The 21,279-nt window shown below is 38.3% G+C and overlaps 1 protein-coding gene across 1 annotated transcript in view; it reads left to right on the top strand.

The window, feature by feature from the left end:
• The first annotated feature begins 8,434 nt into the window (after positions 1-8,434).
• The window catches only part of cpne2 (copine II), a 37,623-nt gene continuing 24,778 nt past the window's right edge, over positions 8,435-21,279 (top strand). The window contains exons 1-9 of the mRNA XM_063004701.1: positions 8,435-8,632; positions 13,200-13,379; positions 13,626-13,700; positions 13,820-13,891; positions 13,979-14,062; positions 14,968-15,057; positions 15,354-15,452; positions 18,001-18,087; positions 19,608-19,667. Coding sequence (XP_062860771.1) covers positions 8,459-8,632; positions 13,200-13,379; positions 13,626-13,700; positions 13,820-13,891; positions 13,979-14,062; positions 14,968-15,057; positions 15,354-15,452; positions 18,001-18,087; positions 19,608-19,667 — 921 coding nt within the window. The 5' untranslated portion in view covers positions 8,435-8,458. The remainder of the gene's footprint in view (positions 8,633-13,199; positions 13,380-13,625; positions 13,701-13,819; positions 13,892-13,978; positions 14,063-14,967; positions 15,058-15,353; positions 15,453-18,000; positions 18,088-19,607; positions 19,668-21,279) is intronic.

Here is a 21,279-nt window from a genome sequence, read left to right as displayed (position 1 = left end):
ATTCATACGCATAGGGACGACCTGGCTGTATTTAAGTAGCTTATTTCAGGCAGTAGCTACAACAGGATGGTTTTTGGTTTGCCACGCTGTGGTTGTTCTGCTCTAGAATTTTTGGTAGCCTTGTTTATAATAAAAATGTATTGAAGTTGGGTTTTAAATGTGTTGACTGGTGTGCGCTGTTTCTCACTTGGTTTGCTTGGTTTCTGGTCAAGAGGGGTAACCAAATTTAGCACATGTGGGGTCACAGATTTAAAAACGTGCCATGCAGTGGAAAAGGGGCATAAGTTAGATACCTAATCCTTCAATGTTATTAACCACTATGCTATGGGCAGATCATTTACCTAAAGTGTATTTGTATTGCTCTGTTAAAATACATGACACAGTTAATAACTAGAAAGGATCACTCCATTACAAAAGTACCACAACTCTGACATGGGTGTGTTTTTGTCAAATATTAGTCTAATATTAGAAGATTTTTAGTTTCTTACACATTTAATTGTAAGGATTAGATAAAATGAGATAAGTTAAAAGATCTTCATTGTCACTGTACAAGTACAACGAGTTGTTGTTCAGAGCAGGTCTGCAAATGATTAGTTAAGGTCAATTATATTAAAAGTAAAACACTTTCATACTTTCAAATCTAGCAAAGTAATTAATAAGAATAAGAATAAACTGTCCATTAGAATAATAAAGTGTCTGCAGAGGCTAATTTTATTTAATTGCCACTTTGGTTGTGCCTTGAAAAGCATTATGTTTAAATCACTTCCCCTTTACTGTAGCCAAGAGGGGCCTAAACTGTAAAATAAACCCTTGCATACATGCACACACACACACACACAAACACAGATGTGTTTTGGCTCCCAATGTTTACCTTAAAAAGCTGTTTAAAGGAACCACATCATTTACAGAATGACTATCCTTGAGCAAACAGCAGCTAAGGAAGAGCAATGATGTTATTGGATTATTGTCTGTTCTCAGTGAAGTGATTTTTATTTCTTTTCTTGACTTCTTTTTTCATTTAACAGCTTTTACAATCAAGGGGGATGTAAAAAATGAATAAAAAAAACTAGCTCGGAAATCCTGAAGTTTGATGTCTACTTATCCCCCTTCTTGAGCTTGTTTGGAGGTTCTAGCAGGGGAGCGCAGCTACTTCTAGACCAGCGATGCTTGTCTGCCGAGATGTTGTCCTCTTCCACCGAGCGCGGAGCTTCGGGAGGGACGCACATGGAGTGGTGAGGGAGGAAGGGGACACCCGCCTAGCCAGCCAGATCAGCCGAATCAACCCTAGCGATCAATGGGGTGACAGATGTCGCAGCCAGATCGCCCTTACATTACTTATCCCCCTTCTTGCGAGTTGACACAATAATTACTGTGTCAATTACTTTAAGCCAAATATTTAAACAGGTATTCCTGGCTTTTGGGGCCATTTGGATTTTTTGTGATTTAGACCAGAATCAGGACTGTTATTACTGTATTGAAACCAATCTAACCACCTTTTTCCTAACATTGTTCACAGATTGTTTCTATATTTTATACTAAGATTAGATAAGATCTTCATTGTCAGTGTACAAGTACATTGAGATGTTGTTTGGAGCAAGTCTGCAGATGCTTAATTAAGGTAAATTATATAAAATATAATTATATAAATATAAATTATATAAAACTTCAAAATCTAGCAAAGTAATTAATAAGAATAAACATAAAGTGTCCATAAGAATATTAAAGAATATTAAAGTCTGGTGCCGGGAGCAACGTCAGAGGGATTTTGCACAAAGCAGTTATTGAGCTTAAGGCTGGGAGGATACTTAAAAATTGCAATTGGTGAAAAAATTTAAAAAATCAAAAATTGGTGTTTGTGTGTGCATACATGTGTGTGTGCATACATGTGTGTGTGTGGGTGGGTGGGGGGGGGTCTAAATTTGTACAGTTATACAACTGTTTCTACCAATCAAGTAAGATCAAATGTATAATACCAATACAATTATAAAATGTGCTATAAAATGATTAATTACTCACTTTCTTAACCGCTTATCCAATCAGAGTCGTGTGCTGGAGCCTATCCCAGCTTTTCAATGGACGCAAGGCACACAGTAACACCCTGGATGGGGCGCCAGTCCATCACAGGGCAGACACATACACACACACATACAATCTCCCGGCGGAAACCCATGCAGACACGGGGAGAACATGCAATCTCCGCACAGAAAGGACCCGGACCACCCCGCCCCGCCTGGGGATCAAACTCAGAACCTTCTTTCTGTGAGGCCACAGTGCTACCCACTGAGCCACCGTGCCGCCATTAATTATTAATTATAATATTATTAATTAATTAATACATAATACTAATTGGTAACAATAATACTGTTTAATTAGTAATAAAAATGTATTATACATTTATTATAAAATATATCCAGCCAACTATGCAATAACTGTTACGTACGAATATTATGTAACCATGTTCCACAATTACAGTTTTGAGACGTTTATGGTAAGAAATAATTACAGCTGGCCCACTGTTGTCTTAGGGCTCTAAAAGGGAGGTTTGCATAGATGACATGGAACACTCATGTGACAGCTTAAAGTGACTGATTAGTGATGTACAGTGTGCAGTGATTTGCTGTTAACTTTTTTAAAGGGCAAATGTTGGTTACAGTTGTGTCAGCAGATTTAATTTCATTAGTCTGTTTAGTTTGTTAATATTACTTAAATGCAGTAACAAAACCTTTTAAATTCAGTTTCATGTGAAGACACTAAAATGATTGCAGAAAAGCCAACTGGATGACATTGGCACCCTGCAGGAACTGTCACAAACATATTTGCACATTACAATACTTTTTGCCTACCTGTCCATTTTTCCATTAGCTGCAGTTTTAGAAAGACTATTATTATTTTATTGAAAATCTTACAATGCATTATGTCTTAGCTTTTCTCCCAGCGTGTGGAATCATCACCAAAGCTTTGTTTCTGGATCCATCACATGCCTAATATTTATTATCCTAAAACAACACATCTGAAACATTTAAACAGGTATGACACCACTGAAACATAATGGAATCTGTCATTGATAATCAAACTCAAGTTAGTCTGTTGATTGCTAGCAGCCTCTGAAACATGGAACCGAAAGCCCAAACTTCTAAACTGTTAGCTTATCATTATTATAGTCATGTTTCCTTGATGTTTTATAGATAAATAATGCAGTTCAAAGTTTTAGTACAAAATCCACAATGATATTTGGAATACCAAACCAAATCTCATCTGAACTGAAAAGCATGCTGAAGGGTGCATCATGATATAAGCAGTAGATACCAGGTAGTAGTGTTAAGCAGGAGAGCTTGAGCTTTTTGCAGTATTGCAGTAGGCAGACAGGTGAGTAAGCATGAAGGTGCTAATCACATAAGTGCTGTTTACGGTGTGTCTTTGAATAGCATGAGGCAGAGTTTCCAGTGTGACCACAGATGGGTGGACTCAGGCGGTTTAAACTGTATGTATGTGTGTGTGTTCCTAGAAGATTCTGTTGTGTCTGGAGTCTGAGATATAGAGCATCACCTAAAACATTCCATTACGCCACTGTTAGAAATCAACCGTGGGAGATATGTGATTACGCTGAGAACCGTACTTAACCCAGTAGTCTATGTAAAGGCTCTGCTCAGTTAGATAAGAAACTGAAGGTGTGTGACGGTATGGGATGTATGGGCTCAATGGGTAAGTTTGCTCTTAGTTCTTTCTCCAGAATTGTCTATAAGGCAAATTTTTTAAATTATAACAGAAGCGTAATAGCAACAGTGGAGACCAAAGTTCTGAAACCTCTTGTGAAAATGCTTTTATTTATGGATTGTTCTTGAATTGAATACATTGTTTTTTAATGATCAGTATAACGATTTAAGTGAAAAGTTAAAATTCTTTGCCTCGTCTCCCAAATCGCTGATCGCTCATCATCCTGTGTTCGCACTGGTAGCGTCATCATCACCTGTAGGCATTTTATTGCCATGATTTAACTCACACCAAGCGGAAAAAAGCAAATGCCATGGCAGTACAGCATACTTTACTGGCTAGTGTTTATAGAATGTATAGAAAAAATATTTGATCAGATTCCTTCATACCTGGAAATTATTCTCCAGGCCACCCAAGGAGGATGGAGGTCCATGTTGAGTCTGGTAACTCTCAAAGTTTCGTCCTGTAAATTTAAGGGAGTTTTTTTCTTGCCAGTCGCCCTCGGCTTGCTCAACAGGGGTTTTTGGTCTGCAGTTTTGGATTTTGTAAAATTGCTTTAAGACAGTGTTTATTGTAAAAAGTGCTATACAAATAAATTTGACTTGAATTCACTTCCAACACAGTTTTTACAATAAAAAGATGTTACCACTAAAAATGAAAATCCTGGAGGGAAAATGCTTGTCTATAGATTTCATTCCTGCGTAGTCCATCACTGTCTGTGCAGTCAACATGACAAGAAAAAGTTTGACACCGCGGCAATGTGTTTCTCTTCCATATCTAGTAGGTACTATTATCTAGGAACCATAAACAAAGCATACCATCTTACGGTGGTGGAGATAATGCGGGTACTGTTATGTTCAGTGCTCAATTCCTATTGGCAATCGCCATATCACTTTGCTTTTAATTAGCATGAGGTTAAACTTTTTTGCATTACTGACTCCTCCCACTTCATGTCGCTAATGTTTGCTCCACAATGGAAATCGCCAGCGCTAATTGAATAGGAATGAGAGCGGTTGCCTTGCTGCACTCTTGCCCCACTCTTGCTGCACTCTTGCCCCAATCCTAATCCTTGGTTGGTCTATACTTTGTAGATTAACCAAATGTGTCATTATGGCTTAATCCAAACTCTACCCCTATCACAAACCCTAACCCTAACCCCGAACCTTAACTCTAACAGTTGCTCTATCAACTTTCCACTGGCTGAATATTAAACTTAAAATTTCAGATTTTTCTGTATAAAAACTTCTGATGAGTAGATCAACCCACATGATCAAAATTGTCTGATCATGTGCTTCAATGGAAGTATGACTTTTTGTGGGAAATGATAAGGTCAGTCAAACAAATGAGCTCACTTTTCAGCAGTGGCAAATACAAAATACAGTCTTTTCATTTAAATTGTTTTAAGGATTATATACTGTAATATTTTCAGAATTTTGCCCTTCATTGTATGTTTTCCTCATGTCCATGTGGGCTTCCTAAGAGTTCTCTGATTTCCACCTACCCCAAAAACATGCAAGCCCTCTTAGATTCACTTGATAGCCTCTAGCTAGTATGCAAGTGAGTAAAAGTGTGAGGAAAAGTGAGGAGGACACGAGGAGAACATGTCAGGTTTCTCATATTTGTGTGGCTGATTTTGTGTCCGTATATGTGCTTTATGTGACCCACCAAAACAAACAATCACTTGAAGTACCAAAGTACAATAGTTAAACAAATGTGCAGTGCACTGACACAACAGGTAGTGTGAGTAGGAGTTTGGTCTGTTTTTTAATGTCAGCATGGGTTACCTTTAAGTACTTTGGTTTCCTCTTACCTCCCACAAACATGTAGACTGTAGGTGGATTTGCTTCTTTAATTCGCTCAAGGGAAATGAGTAAATAGATAGGTCTTGTGCCCGTGAGTCTGGGTGACACTAGATCCAATGTGGCCCTTATGAGAACGATGTGGTCTTATCCACTCATACCAGCACAACACACACTAACACACCACCACCATGTGTAACTGCAGTGCTGAGAATGATTTACCACCTAAATAATACCTGCTCTGTGGTGGTCCTGTGGGGATCCTGACCATTGAAGAACAGCATCAAAGGGGGCTAACTAATCATGCAGAGAAACAGATGGACTACAGTCAGTAATTGTAGAACTACAAAGTGCTTCTATATGGTAAGTGGAGCTGATAAAATGGACAGTGAGTGTAGAAACAAGGAGGTGGTTTTAATGTTATGGCTAATCGGTGTATGTATATGCTTAACATCTAATATGTATGTATATGCTTTATATATCTATGTATGGGAAATGAGCCCAAACATTAGGACCACCTGTTTAATATGCAGTAAAAATGTCATCTGAATTTTACACTGGTTGATGGCTTGAAATAGATCAGTTACTTGAGGACATTCCTGTTTGTTTTATTTTTTATAAGAGGACTGTGAGGTTTGCATGTATAGATTTTTATATTTCCTGTCCCTATTGTGGTTTATGTTTCATGTGTGTTTTGTGGTAGGTAACTCAACAGCAGAACTTCCATATGATGTAGGTCAACCGGGCAGCTAAACCTTCAAATTGTTTTGTGTGATTTGATCCTGTCAGGATTTAGTTGCTTGCTCATTAATATGTTCCTAGTTGAGAATATTAAATAATCCAACCATAATAATTTGGACATGCCTAAATGTGATTTGGCTCAGATTCGGGATGTGCCATGAAATACATGCATGTAACATAAATATTAATCAGCTGTATTTGTATTCTCAGTGTATGGTGGTCATAGCCTATTTATGGTTAGTGACACAAACACAGAGAGAAAAGACATTGGTTCATCAGTCTCTTAGCAACAGGAACCCTTGCTATGTTCCTCATGTCCTGGCATGATGTTCTTCTCTCTATATTAGTGTGGATGTGTATGGGTATTTGACAGATCACTGATAAATCTGTCAAAATCTTTCTTTTATTAATCTTAAGTGACTGCTTTGTACTAATCAGCGCCACAAGGAGGTCCAGTGCCTAATCAGAAACAGTGGGCACATGGCCGGAGGGGCACTGCAAAGGTTTTCATGTTCCTTGAAAATGTCATGCATGGGGTCCTACTATGCACAATACATTTTCATAACCTTACTGTTTATTTTTTAGATTCATAACATTCTGGCTTATTTTTATCTCATGTCTTAATAATGTGTTAATATAAATATAATTACTAGATGCCTGGGATGCCTTGGGATGTCAGTTTATGGCTCATAGTCTGTAATGCAAAGAGAAAGCCATACATCAATTCAAAAGAACTGAAGTCAAAATCAAATCGAAGGTGCAAAAGCCAACATCTGACATGCTGTGGTGGTGAATCAGTGCCCACAACATGAAGGTACCATATCCTGCCATAAATGCAACATATTTTCCTTAAAAGTCCATGGTTATTTTAAGAAGACGATGCCAGGTGTCATTTACACAGACACACAGTGTGTGTGCTTAAATGGCCTGGCATATGAGATTCTTACTGCATACATACATGTATATGCTTAATATTTAATTAGTATATGCTTTATATATCTACATATACTCTAGTAAGAGACATGAGCCCAAACATTAGGACCACCTGCTTAATATGCTGTCAAAACAGCTCTGACCTGCTGAGACATCTGAAGGTGTCCTGTGCTATCAGGTACCAGGACAATTTCAAAGTCCTTCAATTTGTGTAGGTCCTGTGGTGTATCGTCCTACAGTGCATTCTGGTATTATCTGTCTGCGATTACACTCACGATTGCCTGTGAGCACCCCTTTTGCACCCTTTTGACATCATGCTACAGCTGGCTGCTTCTTTGTGATTATTGTTTGTTTGTTTATTAGGATTTTAACATCATATTTTACACTTTGGTTACATTCATGACAGGAACGGTAGTTACTCATTACACAAAGTTCATCAGTTCACAAGGTTATATCAAACACAGTCATGGACTATTTAGTGTCTCCAATTCACCTCACTTGCATGTCTTTGGACTGTGGGAAGAAACCGGAGCACACTGAGGAAACCCACGTGGACATGGGGAGAACATGCAAACTCCACACAGAACTGCCCCACCTAGGAATCGAACCCAGGACCCTCTTGCTGTAAGGCGACAGTGCAACCCACTTAGCCACCGTGCCACCCTTGTGATTATTGAAAAATGCTAGTTCGACTGCACCCATTCAAAAAGAATGGTGTTTTTTTGACAAGGTCAAGAAAAAAACCAAAACTAACACCTTATACTGAGAGAAAATTTGTCTGCTTGACCCCATGTAATCCAGACAACTGCAAATACAGGTTTGCCATGAATTATAAGGTAGAGACGTACCCAAGAATACTTGCAGCAGTGGTTTCTGCCAAAGGGGCTTCCACAAAGTATTGAGTAAAGGGTCTGAATACTTTTGTGAACATGAGATTTCAGTTTTTAGGTTTTGATTAATTTTACTTGAAAAAACATGTATTCATAATTATTGGGTGACTAAGTGGGATTGATTGTTGTTGGATTGATGGGTAAACTGCCAATTATATCTACAAAATATGTATGTACAAAAAACAATTGTAATATGTGATGGATTGCACTATAAACGTTGGATGCACTTTTACTTACTATACTATACTGTACTATGTACTATACTGTACTGTTTTATGTAGTAATATACTATATATTAATCAATGTGTTTCTCATGTACTGATGTACTGACTTTCCTGTTTCTTTATGTGTGCAGGCTGTGGGAGAGGAGGTACGCCAGCCTGCATGGCCTACACACTGGGCTCGGGGCCTGACGCTGGCCCTGTCGCTGGTCCTCAGCGATGCGTTACCAAGGTGGAGCTCTCTGTGTGCTGTACAAACCTGCTGGATCGTGACGTCGCCTCCAAGTCTGACCCATTCTGCGTCCTATTCCAAGAGGTCGATGGAAACTGGGTGGAGGTATGACACTTTTTAGTTCCTACTGGAAGAGTGATTACAGAACATTTATGTTATAGAACATGGTTTAAAGGGAATTATTTAACTGATTTTAATTATAAAGGCTTTTTGGTTCCACCTATGGGGACCCTATAAATTAATTTGGGAAAACATATGCTAAAGAACTTTTTATATTTAAATAGAAAAACAATGTAATGCAATTATATAATTAAAAAGTAGGGACCGGTATGGTTTAATTAATTACTGCTTAGAATATAAATTGTTTAATAATTAATCATGAATCATTTGATGGCTAGCTATCCTGTTAGTTTAACAATGTCATTTCTGAGAAGATGATAATGCAATACAAGACGCAGATGCTTAAAATGTCACTCATAGACCCAGACTGGCAGTCTGGAGCACGGAGAGATTTTCCACTGGCCTGGCAGTTGGCCCAGACCTTAATAACTCATCTGTCATGGCATTTTAAGGGATAGAAGAGTCATTACTAAAAGTAATAAAAATGTTAACATTTTAGTTGTCTGTTTTCCCTGATATGCAGTAAACAAGCAAAATGATTCTGAATGTGTGGTGTAGATGAATAAGAACTCCTAGAAATGTACAGTTTATTTGGCTGTGTCCCAAATAAATTGTAGTACTTTTAAATAGTTTGTCTGGGTATAAAAGACACTATTGGTGGTGGTATACTAACACTTTTTAGTATAGTAGAATGTAATTTCAGACAGAACATTTACTGTTGTTTGTTGTTGCACACTACCATAGTGGATACTACATTAAAATGATCTGTACATCATGCAGTCTTTGTCTCATGTCTGTTGCATTTTGATTTTTACTTATTTTAAAAAACCCTGGCATATTCATAAATGGTCATTCCTGGGATTGGGTGCCTTTTGGACCTTAAAACTTTTTGAAAATAAAACACTGTTTTTATTTGTTTTTCATGTTTTATTAGGAAAAGGACATGTTATATTTTTCCAAACTAATATTGGTCAAGCTCAAGCACACAAACTGTAGGTTTTATTAAAACATTGTTATGCAGTCTCTGACCCAGGATGTCCACCCTGTTATGGACAAATGCTTAACTGTTGTGTTTCTGTCTTTCAGCTGCACTTAAGGCCATTCTTTAAAGGATGCACACATAATATCAATATTTCTGTTATTATTATAACCAAACTGAATAATAAAGCTATATAAATTACACATGCACCTCATATACACTGTGACGTCTACCCTGTTACGTATTACGTATTACATTAGCTAGCGAGTGAGCAAAACCATGCTAGCATAAAAGTGAATTCAGACAAAGAATTCTCTGCTTTTTAGTATGATTATTTTTTAAATGATCAAATCGTATTGCTTTTTCTCATATATCCCATAACAGGGTGGACATGTTATGGTTGACCATATAAGACTTTTAGGATAAAATGTGAAAAAAACAACATTAAAATGAGGAGTTTAATGAGCCACTCATCTTCCACAGTTGTTTTCCCTCCAAAAAGATCATGTGAAGGCCAGGAAATAATGTCACTATGCAAAACAGCTCTTTATTTTAGGAGACAGTAGTAAGAAATAACAGGGTGGACAGCAACTTAAGGGACGTGTGAAAAACCCTTATAATCAAAAATAAAATGAAACTCGTAAAGAAAAAAAATCCAAGGTTTAGAGGGACTTAAGCAAACCTTTTAAACAGTATTTAAAGACTAAGATATTGTTATGATTAAACCTCATATATCCATCACTAAATCAGAATGTACAACACTGGGGACATGGTAAAACCTCTGGTATCTAAGAGATAAAAACAGTATGTATACAGTCATTTTATTTGGGTTGGGCGTATTTGAAAGTGTTAAAGTGTTAATTATTTCAGTAAGATGTTTAGAAATTGTATTGTTTAAAATTCACTTAATAAATACAATGGTCAGTACTGGGGACACAAAAGACACCGAATTGTAGAAATGACATAAATTGTGCAGATTCACATTGCACCTTTTTGCTTTCATACATCTAGCTCACAATGTTTGTATAGGCTATAAAAGGGTGATTTTGAAGCCTATGAAAGAAAAAAAACTAGTGATGGTTCTGGAAGAAAAAAAGATAATAGGCCTAAAACAAAAAAAGCTGAAGCGCATTAGTCATGTAGTCATTTGGGTTTTGTGTAGAGTGAAACACTTCAAAAATCAGCTATGAGCTCCAGAGGGGCCACAAGGTGATAGTGTGTTTGAGAATGTGTGTGTGTGAGAGAAAGAGAGCGAATGTTGATGCTGATGGTCAATAGTGCAAGCCGTAACATTAAATCAGTATTTCTCAGCGCACAGTATCCATGGCAACCACACAGGAAACAAGAGCCTTCTGCTTTTTGAACAGATAGGCAGAGGGAGGTAAAGAGCGAGCATGGTGGGTTTGGGTTTTGGAAGAAATGAGCAGTGGAAGGGCTCGCTGAATACAGCCTTGCAAACAGTGCAGTAATATACAGTACTAATCGATGTTTAACAAGCCTGTGTGTAGGTTACTCAGGTTCACACTTTTACATCGGCATTTAGCAGACGCTTTTATCCAAAGCGACTTACACTACTATGACAGCAAATTGTCTAATCAATTGAGGGTTAAGGGCTTTGCTCAAGGGCCCAACATTGGCAACCTGGCAGTGGTGGGGCTTAAACCAGCGACTTTTCGATCACTAGTCCAGTACCTTAACCGCTATGCTACAACTGCATATCACATTTTAATTAATTTTGGCTGCATGTTTGTTGTCATCTTTAAAAATTGAGATTTTGTTTCTTGGTCCATAATATTTAATTGTCTCCCTAATATTCCCGGTACATCACACCAATTGTTTTTCCCTTGGTGATGTTTAATGCCCCAGAAATGTTTGCACTTTGATGCTAACTCTTCCTTCCTAAAGCACGGCAAGCTTAATTATTGCCAGAAAATTGTGTTTATGTTTCATTTAACTATTGTTAACAGCAGCGGATTGGCTACGCTAAATTGGGAGAAAAAGGGGGAAAAATGCATTTTTTTTTTAAAAACTTACAAATACTTCATGATCCCTGTTAGTCATATACTTACATCTTGGTGACATTTCAGTTTTTTTGTATTTTATTTTTTTTATTCCAGATACAGTTTTATTTTAAACTAATGCAAATCCCAGGTTATAACATTCAAGAACGTTGTTGGGGTATGAATACTTTTTAAAGCACCTTTATAACCAGATTAAAAGTGCATTTCAATGGTTTGGTCATTTTCAGTAGGAATAGTGACACATGCACACACACTGAGGGGTGACAAACAAATATGTTGTCCTCAGACGGGTGGACATTGTCCACACAGCATCACAGCTCCGTCCATATGTTCAGTCTCATCTAGGGGTCTGATTGGGTTTATGCACATATGCAGTTTTATTTCTTCCTAGTCTGTCTGCAAACTTCTGATAAATGTTAAATTCATCTGTTCATCAGGGTCTTTGCCCTGAGTCTTCTATCTCTCCTTGTTTTTTTGGATGGTTGTGTATAGCTGACCATCACGAGACCAAGAATCTTGAAACCTGCTGCCATTACAAGTTTTGTGTAGCTTAAAGAGTGAGATTATACACCGGTCAGCCATAACATTAAAACCACCTTGTTTCTACATTCACTATCCATTTTATCAGCTCCACTTACCATATAGAAGCACTTTGTAGTTCTACAATTACTGAATGTAGTCCATCGGTTTCTCTGCATGCTTTGTTAGCCCCCTTTCATGCTGTTCTTCAATGGTCAGGACCCCCACAGAGTAGGTATTATTTAGGTGGTGGGTCATTCTCAGCACTGCAGTGACACTGACATGGTGGTGGTGTGTTAGTGTGTGTTGTGCTGGTATGAGTGGATAAAACACAGCAATGCTGCTGGAGTTTTTAAACACCTCACTGTCACTGCTGGACTGAAAATAGTCCACTAACCAAAAATATCCAGCCAATAGCGCCCCGTGGGCAGCGTCCTGTGACCACGGATGAAGGTCTAGAAGATGACCAACTCAAACAGCAGCAATAGATGAGCGATCGTACCTGTCTTTACATCTACAAGGTGGACCAACTAGGTAGGAGTGTCTAATAAAGTGGAGAGTGGGTGGACACGGTATTTAAAAACTCCAGCAGCGCTGCACTCATACCAGCACAACACACATTAACACACCACCACCATGTCAGTGTCACTGCGGTGCTGAGAATGATCCACCACCCAAATAATACCTGCTCTGTGGTGGTCATGTGGCCATAATGTCCCGACCATTAAAGAACACGGTGAAAGCAGACTAAAAGTCTTTAATTACAGTCAGTAATTGTAGAACTACAAAGTGCTCCTATATGATAAGTGGAGCTGATAAAAGGAACAGTGGGTGTAGAAACAAGGAGGTGGTTTTAATGTTATGGCTGATCAGTGTTGCTGCCTATATATCTAATATCAGTACTGTGCCCAAATGAAAATTAAGGATATATGATCAGTGTATTGTGAAATATTATTATATAAGAAAATGGATCTAGTCTTAAAAGCATGGTAGCTCATTTGTTTAATTTCTGTGTTTGCCCGTGTGACTACAGCTGAGCCGAACAGAGACCGCTGTGAACAACCTGAACCCAGTGTTTGGAGTCAAGTTCCAGGTGGACTATCACTTCGAAGAGGTCCAGAAGCTTAAGTTTGCCATGTTCGATGAGGACAAGTGTAGCAGCCAGCTGTATGAGCATGACTTTCTGGGAGAGTTTGTCTGCACGCTAGGAGTGGTACTGTATTCCCACAGTGGACTTACACACTATTTACTGTATTCTGTACATGTTTTGAAATCTAATGCTTAGGTAGTATTTTATACGCACACAGCTTAAGTGAAAGTAAAATTAGCTAAGGAGCCTTCATTAATCAGGTTTTAAGAATATTGTTCAGTCACAACTACTAAAGTGATCTTTTGTTAATTAAAGAACATATGTCTTCATCGAAATAAAAGTGTAAACAAGTGTTTTTGTTTCAAACAGATTGTGTCCAATAAAAAGCTTTCTCGCACTCTTACCTTGGGCAATGGCAAGCCAGCAGGGAAGGGAGCCATCACAGTAAGTCATCAAAGCTTTATTTTTGCTTTTGATAAATACCCTAAATACTCTGACCCTAATATACCAAACCTGTTTTTGCTACATTTTGGTCATATTCTGTCTGTTAATTTTCACTCTAGATAACAGCCCAAGAGCTATCCGACAACAGAATAATCACCCTATCCATGTGTGGAAGAAAGCTGGATAAAAAAGTGAGCACAGATTAATCAAAACATTGAAAGTTTAAGTCCAATAAACCAAAAACGATATTTAATTATTCGGACTTCTCTGGATTCCAGGACTTTTTCGGTAAATCAGATCCTTACTTGGAGTTTCACAAACAAGGAGAAGATGGGAAATGGATGCTGGTTCACAGAACAGAGGTAAGATGTACCGCCAACCCTGCGTGGGTATAGACTAGCTAGAGACAAAAACACTGCAATGCAAATCAGCTATCACCCATGTCACCTCTGTAATTTTCTGGATAGTTTTTAGTGCTTCCTTGCTCATTAGCTCAACAGTGACCAGTATTAAAGATTATACGAAACACCAAGCCACAAATCTTTCTAAATAGTTTCCTCATTTTTTTTTAACACACTGTATATTCTAAAAATTTACAAAAAAAATTTAAGCACAATATTAACATCTACAACATTATAAAAATTGTGTAGATAGGCAGTTTCATTATTTATTGTTATTTTATTAATTTTAAAGGCTTTGCTCAGACGTGGGTCACCCACTTTCTTAAACATATATATTTTTAATTATATACCATTTAATCCAGGTCTGAAGCCTTTCTGGAAACACTGGACACAATTGGAAAACATACCTAGGACAGGGCACCAGTCTATCACTGGGCATCACAATCTCACACGTTCACTTACTCACTCACTTCTATGAGTATTTGGTTGGTTTGAAATTAATGAATCAATGCATTAATGTATCTGCCAGTCCGCCCTCAAGCATTGTATTCTCTTGCCATGTTATAATGAGTGACATACATCAGAGTGAACTTTAGTGAACAATGGGCAACTACTTAATTGTGTGTATATATGTATGTTTTAAAGTAACCTGTCTGGGAAGTGGTAGTCTAGCGGTAAAGGTACTGGACTAGTAATCAGAATGTTGCTGTTTCGAAGCCCCACCACCACCACCAAGTTGCCACTGTTGGGTTTCTGAACCCTTAACTCTCAATTGCTTGAATTGTATTTAGTCCTGACTGTACGTCGTTTTGACTAAAAGCGTCTGCTCATTGCCGTTAATGTAAATGTTCATATCTGTGTACCAGGTAATTAAAAACACTCTGGATCCTGTATGGAAGCCTTTCACAGTTCCACTCATCTCTCTGTGCAATGGTGATGTGGACAGAAACATTAAGGTGGGTTTTATTGTTATTTAAATGATTGCTGGGATTGGTGATGGGCCAGGACCATTTTTTCAATAGCATATTATTAAGGTTAAACAATACAATGTATTTGTATTTGAGTCTATTGGGAGATTCCAGCGTGGATCCAAAGGTTTATTTTTTTTTAAATGATATCATTAAATCGTTTACATAAAATACTTGGTATCAACAATGGTGAGAACAATGTTTGTTCCTGTACAAGATCATAACCTTCCTCTTTCTGTCCTTAACATCTTAACAACATTTTTATGTGTTTTTTCTTTTCATAGGTGATATGCTACGATTATGACAATGATGGGGGTCATGACTTCATAGGAGAATTTCTGACCACAGTTACCAAGTTGAGTGAAGCACAGAACTCAGTAGAGGTACGATGGACTAAATTTTACAAATAATTTAATAATTTAATGTGGTGATGTGTATACATTTAAATGAAAATATACAACAATAAGTCACAGTAAACAGATAAAGATTATATGTACACCGATTAGCCATAACATTAAAACCATCTCCTTGTTTCTACACTCACTGTCCATTTTATCAGCTCCACTTACCATATAGAAGCACTTTGTAGTTCTACAATTACTGACTGTAGTCCATCTGTTTCTCTAAGTATGTTATTAGCCTGCTTTCACCCTGTTCTTCAATGGTCAGGACCCCCACAGGACAATCACAGAGCAGGTATTATTTAGGTGGTGGATCATTCTTAGCACTGCAGTGACACTGACATGGTGGTGGTGTGTTAGTGTGTGTTGTACTGGTACGAGTGGATAAGACACAGCAATGCTGCTGGAGTTTTTAAACACCTCACTGTCACTGCTGGACTGAGAGTAGTCCACCAACCAAAAATATCCAGCCAACAGCGCCCCGTGGGCAGCGTCCTGTGACCACTGATGAAGGTCTAGAAGATATAACCAACTCAACAGCAGCAATAGATGAGCGATCGTCCCTGTCTTTACATCTACAAGGTGGACCAACTAGATAGGAGTGTCTAATAGAGTGGACAGTGAGAGGACACGGTATTTAAAGACTCCAGCAGTGCTGCTGTGTCTGATCCACTCATACCAGCACAACACACTCTAACACACCACCACCATGACAGTGTCACTGCAGTGCTGAGAATGATCCACCACCTAAATAATACCTGCTCTGTGGTGGTTCTGTGGGGGTCCTGACCATTGAAGAACAGGGTGAAAGCAGGCTAAAAGGAGTATGTAGAGAAACAGATGGACTACAGTCAGTAATTGTAGAACTACAAAGTGCTTCTATATGGTAAGTGGAGCTGATAAAATGGACAGTGAGTGTAGAAACAAGGAGGTGGTTATAATGTTATGGCTGATCGGTATATATAATGTATTGAGGAGATTGAAGGTCTAGGCATCTTGTGAGTGGTGCCTACTGAAATGTTTTTAGGCAGAGTGAAAGAATAGTAGATATTATTCATTATTAACTCATAAATATTGGCTACAACACTGCCAACTGGAATAAGATCTAAGAAAGTATTTTGCATTTTACAACTTTCACTACTAATTCATTACCATCAGGCTGGAGTCATTTGTTTCATAATGCACAAACACAGGAAAGGAAATCACAGTCCTCATGGGTTTGTAGCACTTATTCTCCAAACCGTGTGAGCAATGTCTGAGGCACAACGAAGCTAAAAGAGAGAGAACGAGCCGAGATGCACTCACAGCCAGTCGAAGGTTGAGGATAAGATCTGAGAAAGTGGGAGGGATTGGAACAAGTGAGAGCAGGAATTAGATGGCAAGAAACATAGAGAGATAGAGTTAGATTTGGTTGAGATGCTAACCGCTTGTTTAACTGCTGTGATGCCATTCACAAGTGGGTATATGTTTTGCTACAGGAAACAACGGTGGGTGGGATGTGTTACCTTTCTATACTTGTTCTATACACTGTGGTTGCTTTCCTTGGTCTCTTAAATAACTCATTAAAACTTACCCTTTGGTCTTTTCGTTTATTGCTATAGTATGGTAACAATCCTGAGTGTTCAGGCTTCCCCAGAAGTGCATCTGTGAGCACAAAACAAATGTCGGAAATCCAATAAAGCTGTTTATTAGAACAGTCTGAGGTTATTACTTACCACTAGTAACACAATGTAGTGAAGGGAAAAGCACACCTTTTGTGACACATTCTAAACACTAAAATGGGAACAGTTCTATTTTTCTATTTTTTTTAATAATAGTAGAAAATGCTCTGAAATGTCAGATAATTGTGATGTCAGTGGTAAAAATTTCTCTCATGGCTGATAAAATGTCTCATGGCTGATGAAATTACGACCTCTGCTGCCTGATTGAGGGAGCCTGCACAGAGACGGGGAAAGAGTGCGTTGATCAGAGTGTGGCTCTCCGTACACAAAGCTGATCTGCATATGGACTCTCCTAGTGCAGGTGAAAATATGCAGACTCTCCTAGTGCAGGTGAAAATATGCAGTCGGCTACTGCACACATGTCGGAGTTCGTTGTTCTCAATCAGAGCGGGGATCGGCATCAGTGGAGAGGAAGCATAATGCAATCTGGCAATTGGACAAGCTAAAAGACGGGAGATAAAACAGAAAAACCTTAGTTATTAGGCTCTATCATAGAAAAACTTGGCAAACTTGGAAGTGTGAACTGCACGTGGGTTACATTCCATAATTTGGACCTCGTAGAAACCATTATCTGTCCATGCAGTCTGGATATAAATAACTTCCCCAGCATATCTGTTGGCAGAACTCATTTAAGTATCTAGTTATGTAGAGTAAATGAAATTATACTCTAGTTAACATTATCACTGCATTGTATTACCATGGCCCAGAGCGAACAGCTGTTTTCAACAGAGGAGCTAAAAGATGGACTGAAAAAAATTTGGTCTAATGTATAATGCATAAGGTCGTTAACTCTGTGTATCATTCCGCAGGTGGAGTTTGACTGCATTAATCCTAAAAAACAAAAGAAGAAAAAGAACTACACTAACTCTGGGGTCATCATTTTGAGGTCATGCAAGGTAAAGAAACTTTCTCACACTCACACATCAGAATTAGGGCTGGCTCAATACCACTTTTTTATGTCCGACACCAATACCGATACTGCAAATTGAGTATCTGCCGATACAGATACCAATCCGATACCGTCATTTCTCCTCTCAAACAATTAGGCAGTAATAATACATGTCTCAATGCACCATGGTTAAACTAGCTATCTAAATAACAATGCTCAGACTGTGAAACAAATATTCTAAAGGAATAAATACAGAACCTACAACATCACACTTATGCAAAACTGCTGTTTTTATTTTCACTTTTACACACAGAACATTTAGTAGCATTTTTGGCTTGTTTAACAAAAGTGTCTACAATTGGAAGATGTGGATGTCAATCAAACGCGGTGGACCAATTAGAATTGACGAGTTTTTTTGTTAAAGTTCTGTCACGTTTTTAGATGATTAAAAACCAAAGCGCGCTTATTAAAAACCCTGCTGGATTTTGAAGAGGTCATCTGTGGCTAAACGGGAAACGGTGTAGTTTGTTTTATTTCATAACACTAATGGATTAATCGTTGAGAATGTGAGAGATCTCCAAGCCGGGACAAGACCGATTTATCCAAGTACGATTTATCATTTATAAAGCGATTTATAAAGCGATTTTTATTGTTTAAACAGTGTTTTTAGATGTGGCAGTAGTAGATGATTTTTATTGTGTTTTAAACAGTGTTTTAGATGTGGCAATAGTAGATGATTTTTTAAAATGCTGAAAGTTTAAGTAGATCAGTGTGTTTTAATTTCTGAATGGCTGTTGCAGATGAGTTGTAGATCATTGGAACATGTTAATGATGTCATAAAGAGTGAGTGGCAATAAACGGCACTCTGTTGGAACGTATCTTCGCGTGTTATTTGCTTTACACACAAACAATGGCCTTATTTACATTAAGTGTTATTTACATTAAGCAACAGTATCGGATCTGATTACACGTTTTTTTTCCTTCTGATATCCGATCCAGTGATTTGGGCCAATATCGGACCGATACCGAAACAGAGTATCGGATCGGTGCCAGCCCTAATTAGAATTAAGCATTGAAAATAAGCATAAAGACAATACAGAGCTGCCCGGATATTACATGTACACATTGAAGACTTTCTCTACAGCCTACAGCTCTGCTTATGTAATGTTTTTTTTAATTATGCTGGCTGTAATTGTGGTTTCGCTGTTGGCAAAGATTAACATAATGACTCTTAATCCTTTGCTAAATATACATATTAAGACATATTAATATCAGCACAAGGCACGTACTAGTCCAGAGCCTTTAGCCATGAGTGTAATCGCCTCCGTCCATGAGGCCAGCCATGAACGTGGGATAATACTCAATTATTTTCAGTCATCAGCAGTTCAGCTCCTACGCTGTTATGCACATACACAGGCGCACTTGAAAGGGTTTATGGGATACAACAGGACGTTTGATGTTTTGTAAATAACGCAGCGTTTTATGAAGAAGTGTTGACTGCCCATGTGTTGATTTGATGTTCTGCAGATTACAAGGGATTACTCATTCTTGGACTACATCCTGGGTGGCCTTCAGCTCATGTTTACTGTGAGTTTGCTTTATATTAATTCTTTATTTTTAGAAAGGAAGGCATTTCAGAATGTTTATCTATTTGGTAAACAGAGGATGAAAATATTTTGTTATATAAAGAAGATGTATTTCTTATTTAAAGTTTGCATACCAGATTCTCCTGTAATGGTTAAATAGTGTTCGATTTGTGTTATTTATAAAAAAAAAAAGAAAATTCACAGCAGTCATTAAATTACACTCATAAATTCAATAATAGAATAAATTGAAGCTACAATACGCAGCACAGCCTACCTTAACGGTTGAATGTAAACCTGAAACATCCAGCTACAGTGTGAGGCTCTGTCTCAAATACGAAAATACTTGTCCATGTTTTGAAGTCCCTGAAGTCCATCTGTTTCTCTGCATGCTTTGTTAGCCCCCTTTCATGCTGTTCTTCAATGGTCAGGACCCCCACAGGACCACCACAGAGCAGGTATTATTTAGGTGGTGGGTCATTCTCAGCACTGCAGTGACACTGACATGGTGGTGGTGTGTTAGTGTGTGTCGTACTGGTATGAGTGGATCAGACACAGCAGCGCTGCTGGAGTTTTTAAACACCTCACTGTCACTGCTGGACTGAGAAAAGTCCACCAACCAAAAATATATCCAGCCAACGGCGCCCTGTGGGCAGCGTCCTGTGACCACTGATGAAGGTCTAGAAGATGACCAACTCAAACAGCAGCAATAGATGAGCGATCGTCTCTGACTTTACATCTACAAGGTGGACCGACTAGATAGGAGTGTTTAATAGAGTGGACAGTGAGTGGACACGGTATTTAAAAACTCCAGCAGCACTGCTGTGTCTGATCCACTCATACCAGCACAACACACACTAACACACCACCACCATGTCAGTGTCACTGCAGTGCTGAGAATGATCCACCAACTAAAGAATACCTGCTCTGTGGTGGTCCTGTGGGGGTCCTGAAAAGGTATGCAGAGAAACAGATGGACTACAGTCAGTAATTGTACAACTACATAGTGCTTCTATATGGTAAGTGAAGCTGATAAAATGGACAGTGAGTGTAGAAACAAGGAGGTGGTTTTAATGTTATGGCTGAAAATTTGATCACTTTGCGAAAAAACTGCTGCAAAATCCAGCATTCTAAACAAAAATGGTCACAAAATCCCGGTGTGATTTTTTAAGCTCCCTAGGCTGTATGCATTCCCGCTCTCCATCACTAACCCCAGTGTGACATGTGCATGATAAAGGGTGATCGTTTCTGTACAGTGTCAGAGTTAAAAGCCTTTGTTCATGGCTCTTTATGTAACTCAGTCAAATGCATGGAAAGTAAGTGAAAAGCACGGGTTGCTATAGTGACAGTAGTCTGTATTAAAAGTGCATTGACAGAGATGGAGAGAGATGCGGGAGCTGCAGGATGCTCGGAAAAAAGCTGTTTTCTGTACATCACGTGTTGCCTTTAAAGCCTGTCTGTACACCAGATGTACTGTTATTCTGATCATTATTAATACCTTCTTATAAATGCACATTCAAGGCTACTGTTGGAATGTACTGTATATACATTTATTTTTGTTGCTGCATTGGAATGAAAGGAGATGTGTTAATTGGCAGTGTAAAATAAACAAAATA

This window comes from Trichomycterus rosablanca, chromosome 11, assembly GCF_030014385.1.
Source record: "Trichomycterus rosablanca isolate fTriRos1 chromosome 11, fTriRos1.hap1, whole genome shotgun sequence".
In the NCBI taxonomy this organism is placed as follows: Eukaryota; Metazoa; Chordata; class Actinopteri; order Siluriformes; family Trichomycteridae; genus Trichomycterus; species Trichomycterus rosablanca.
This window is presented reverse-complemented; position numbering and strand designations above follow the sequence as displayed.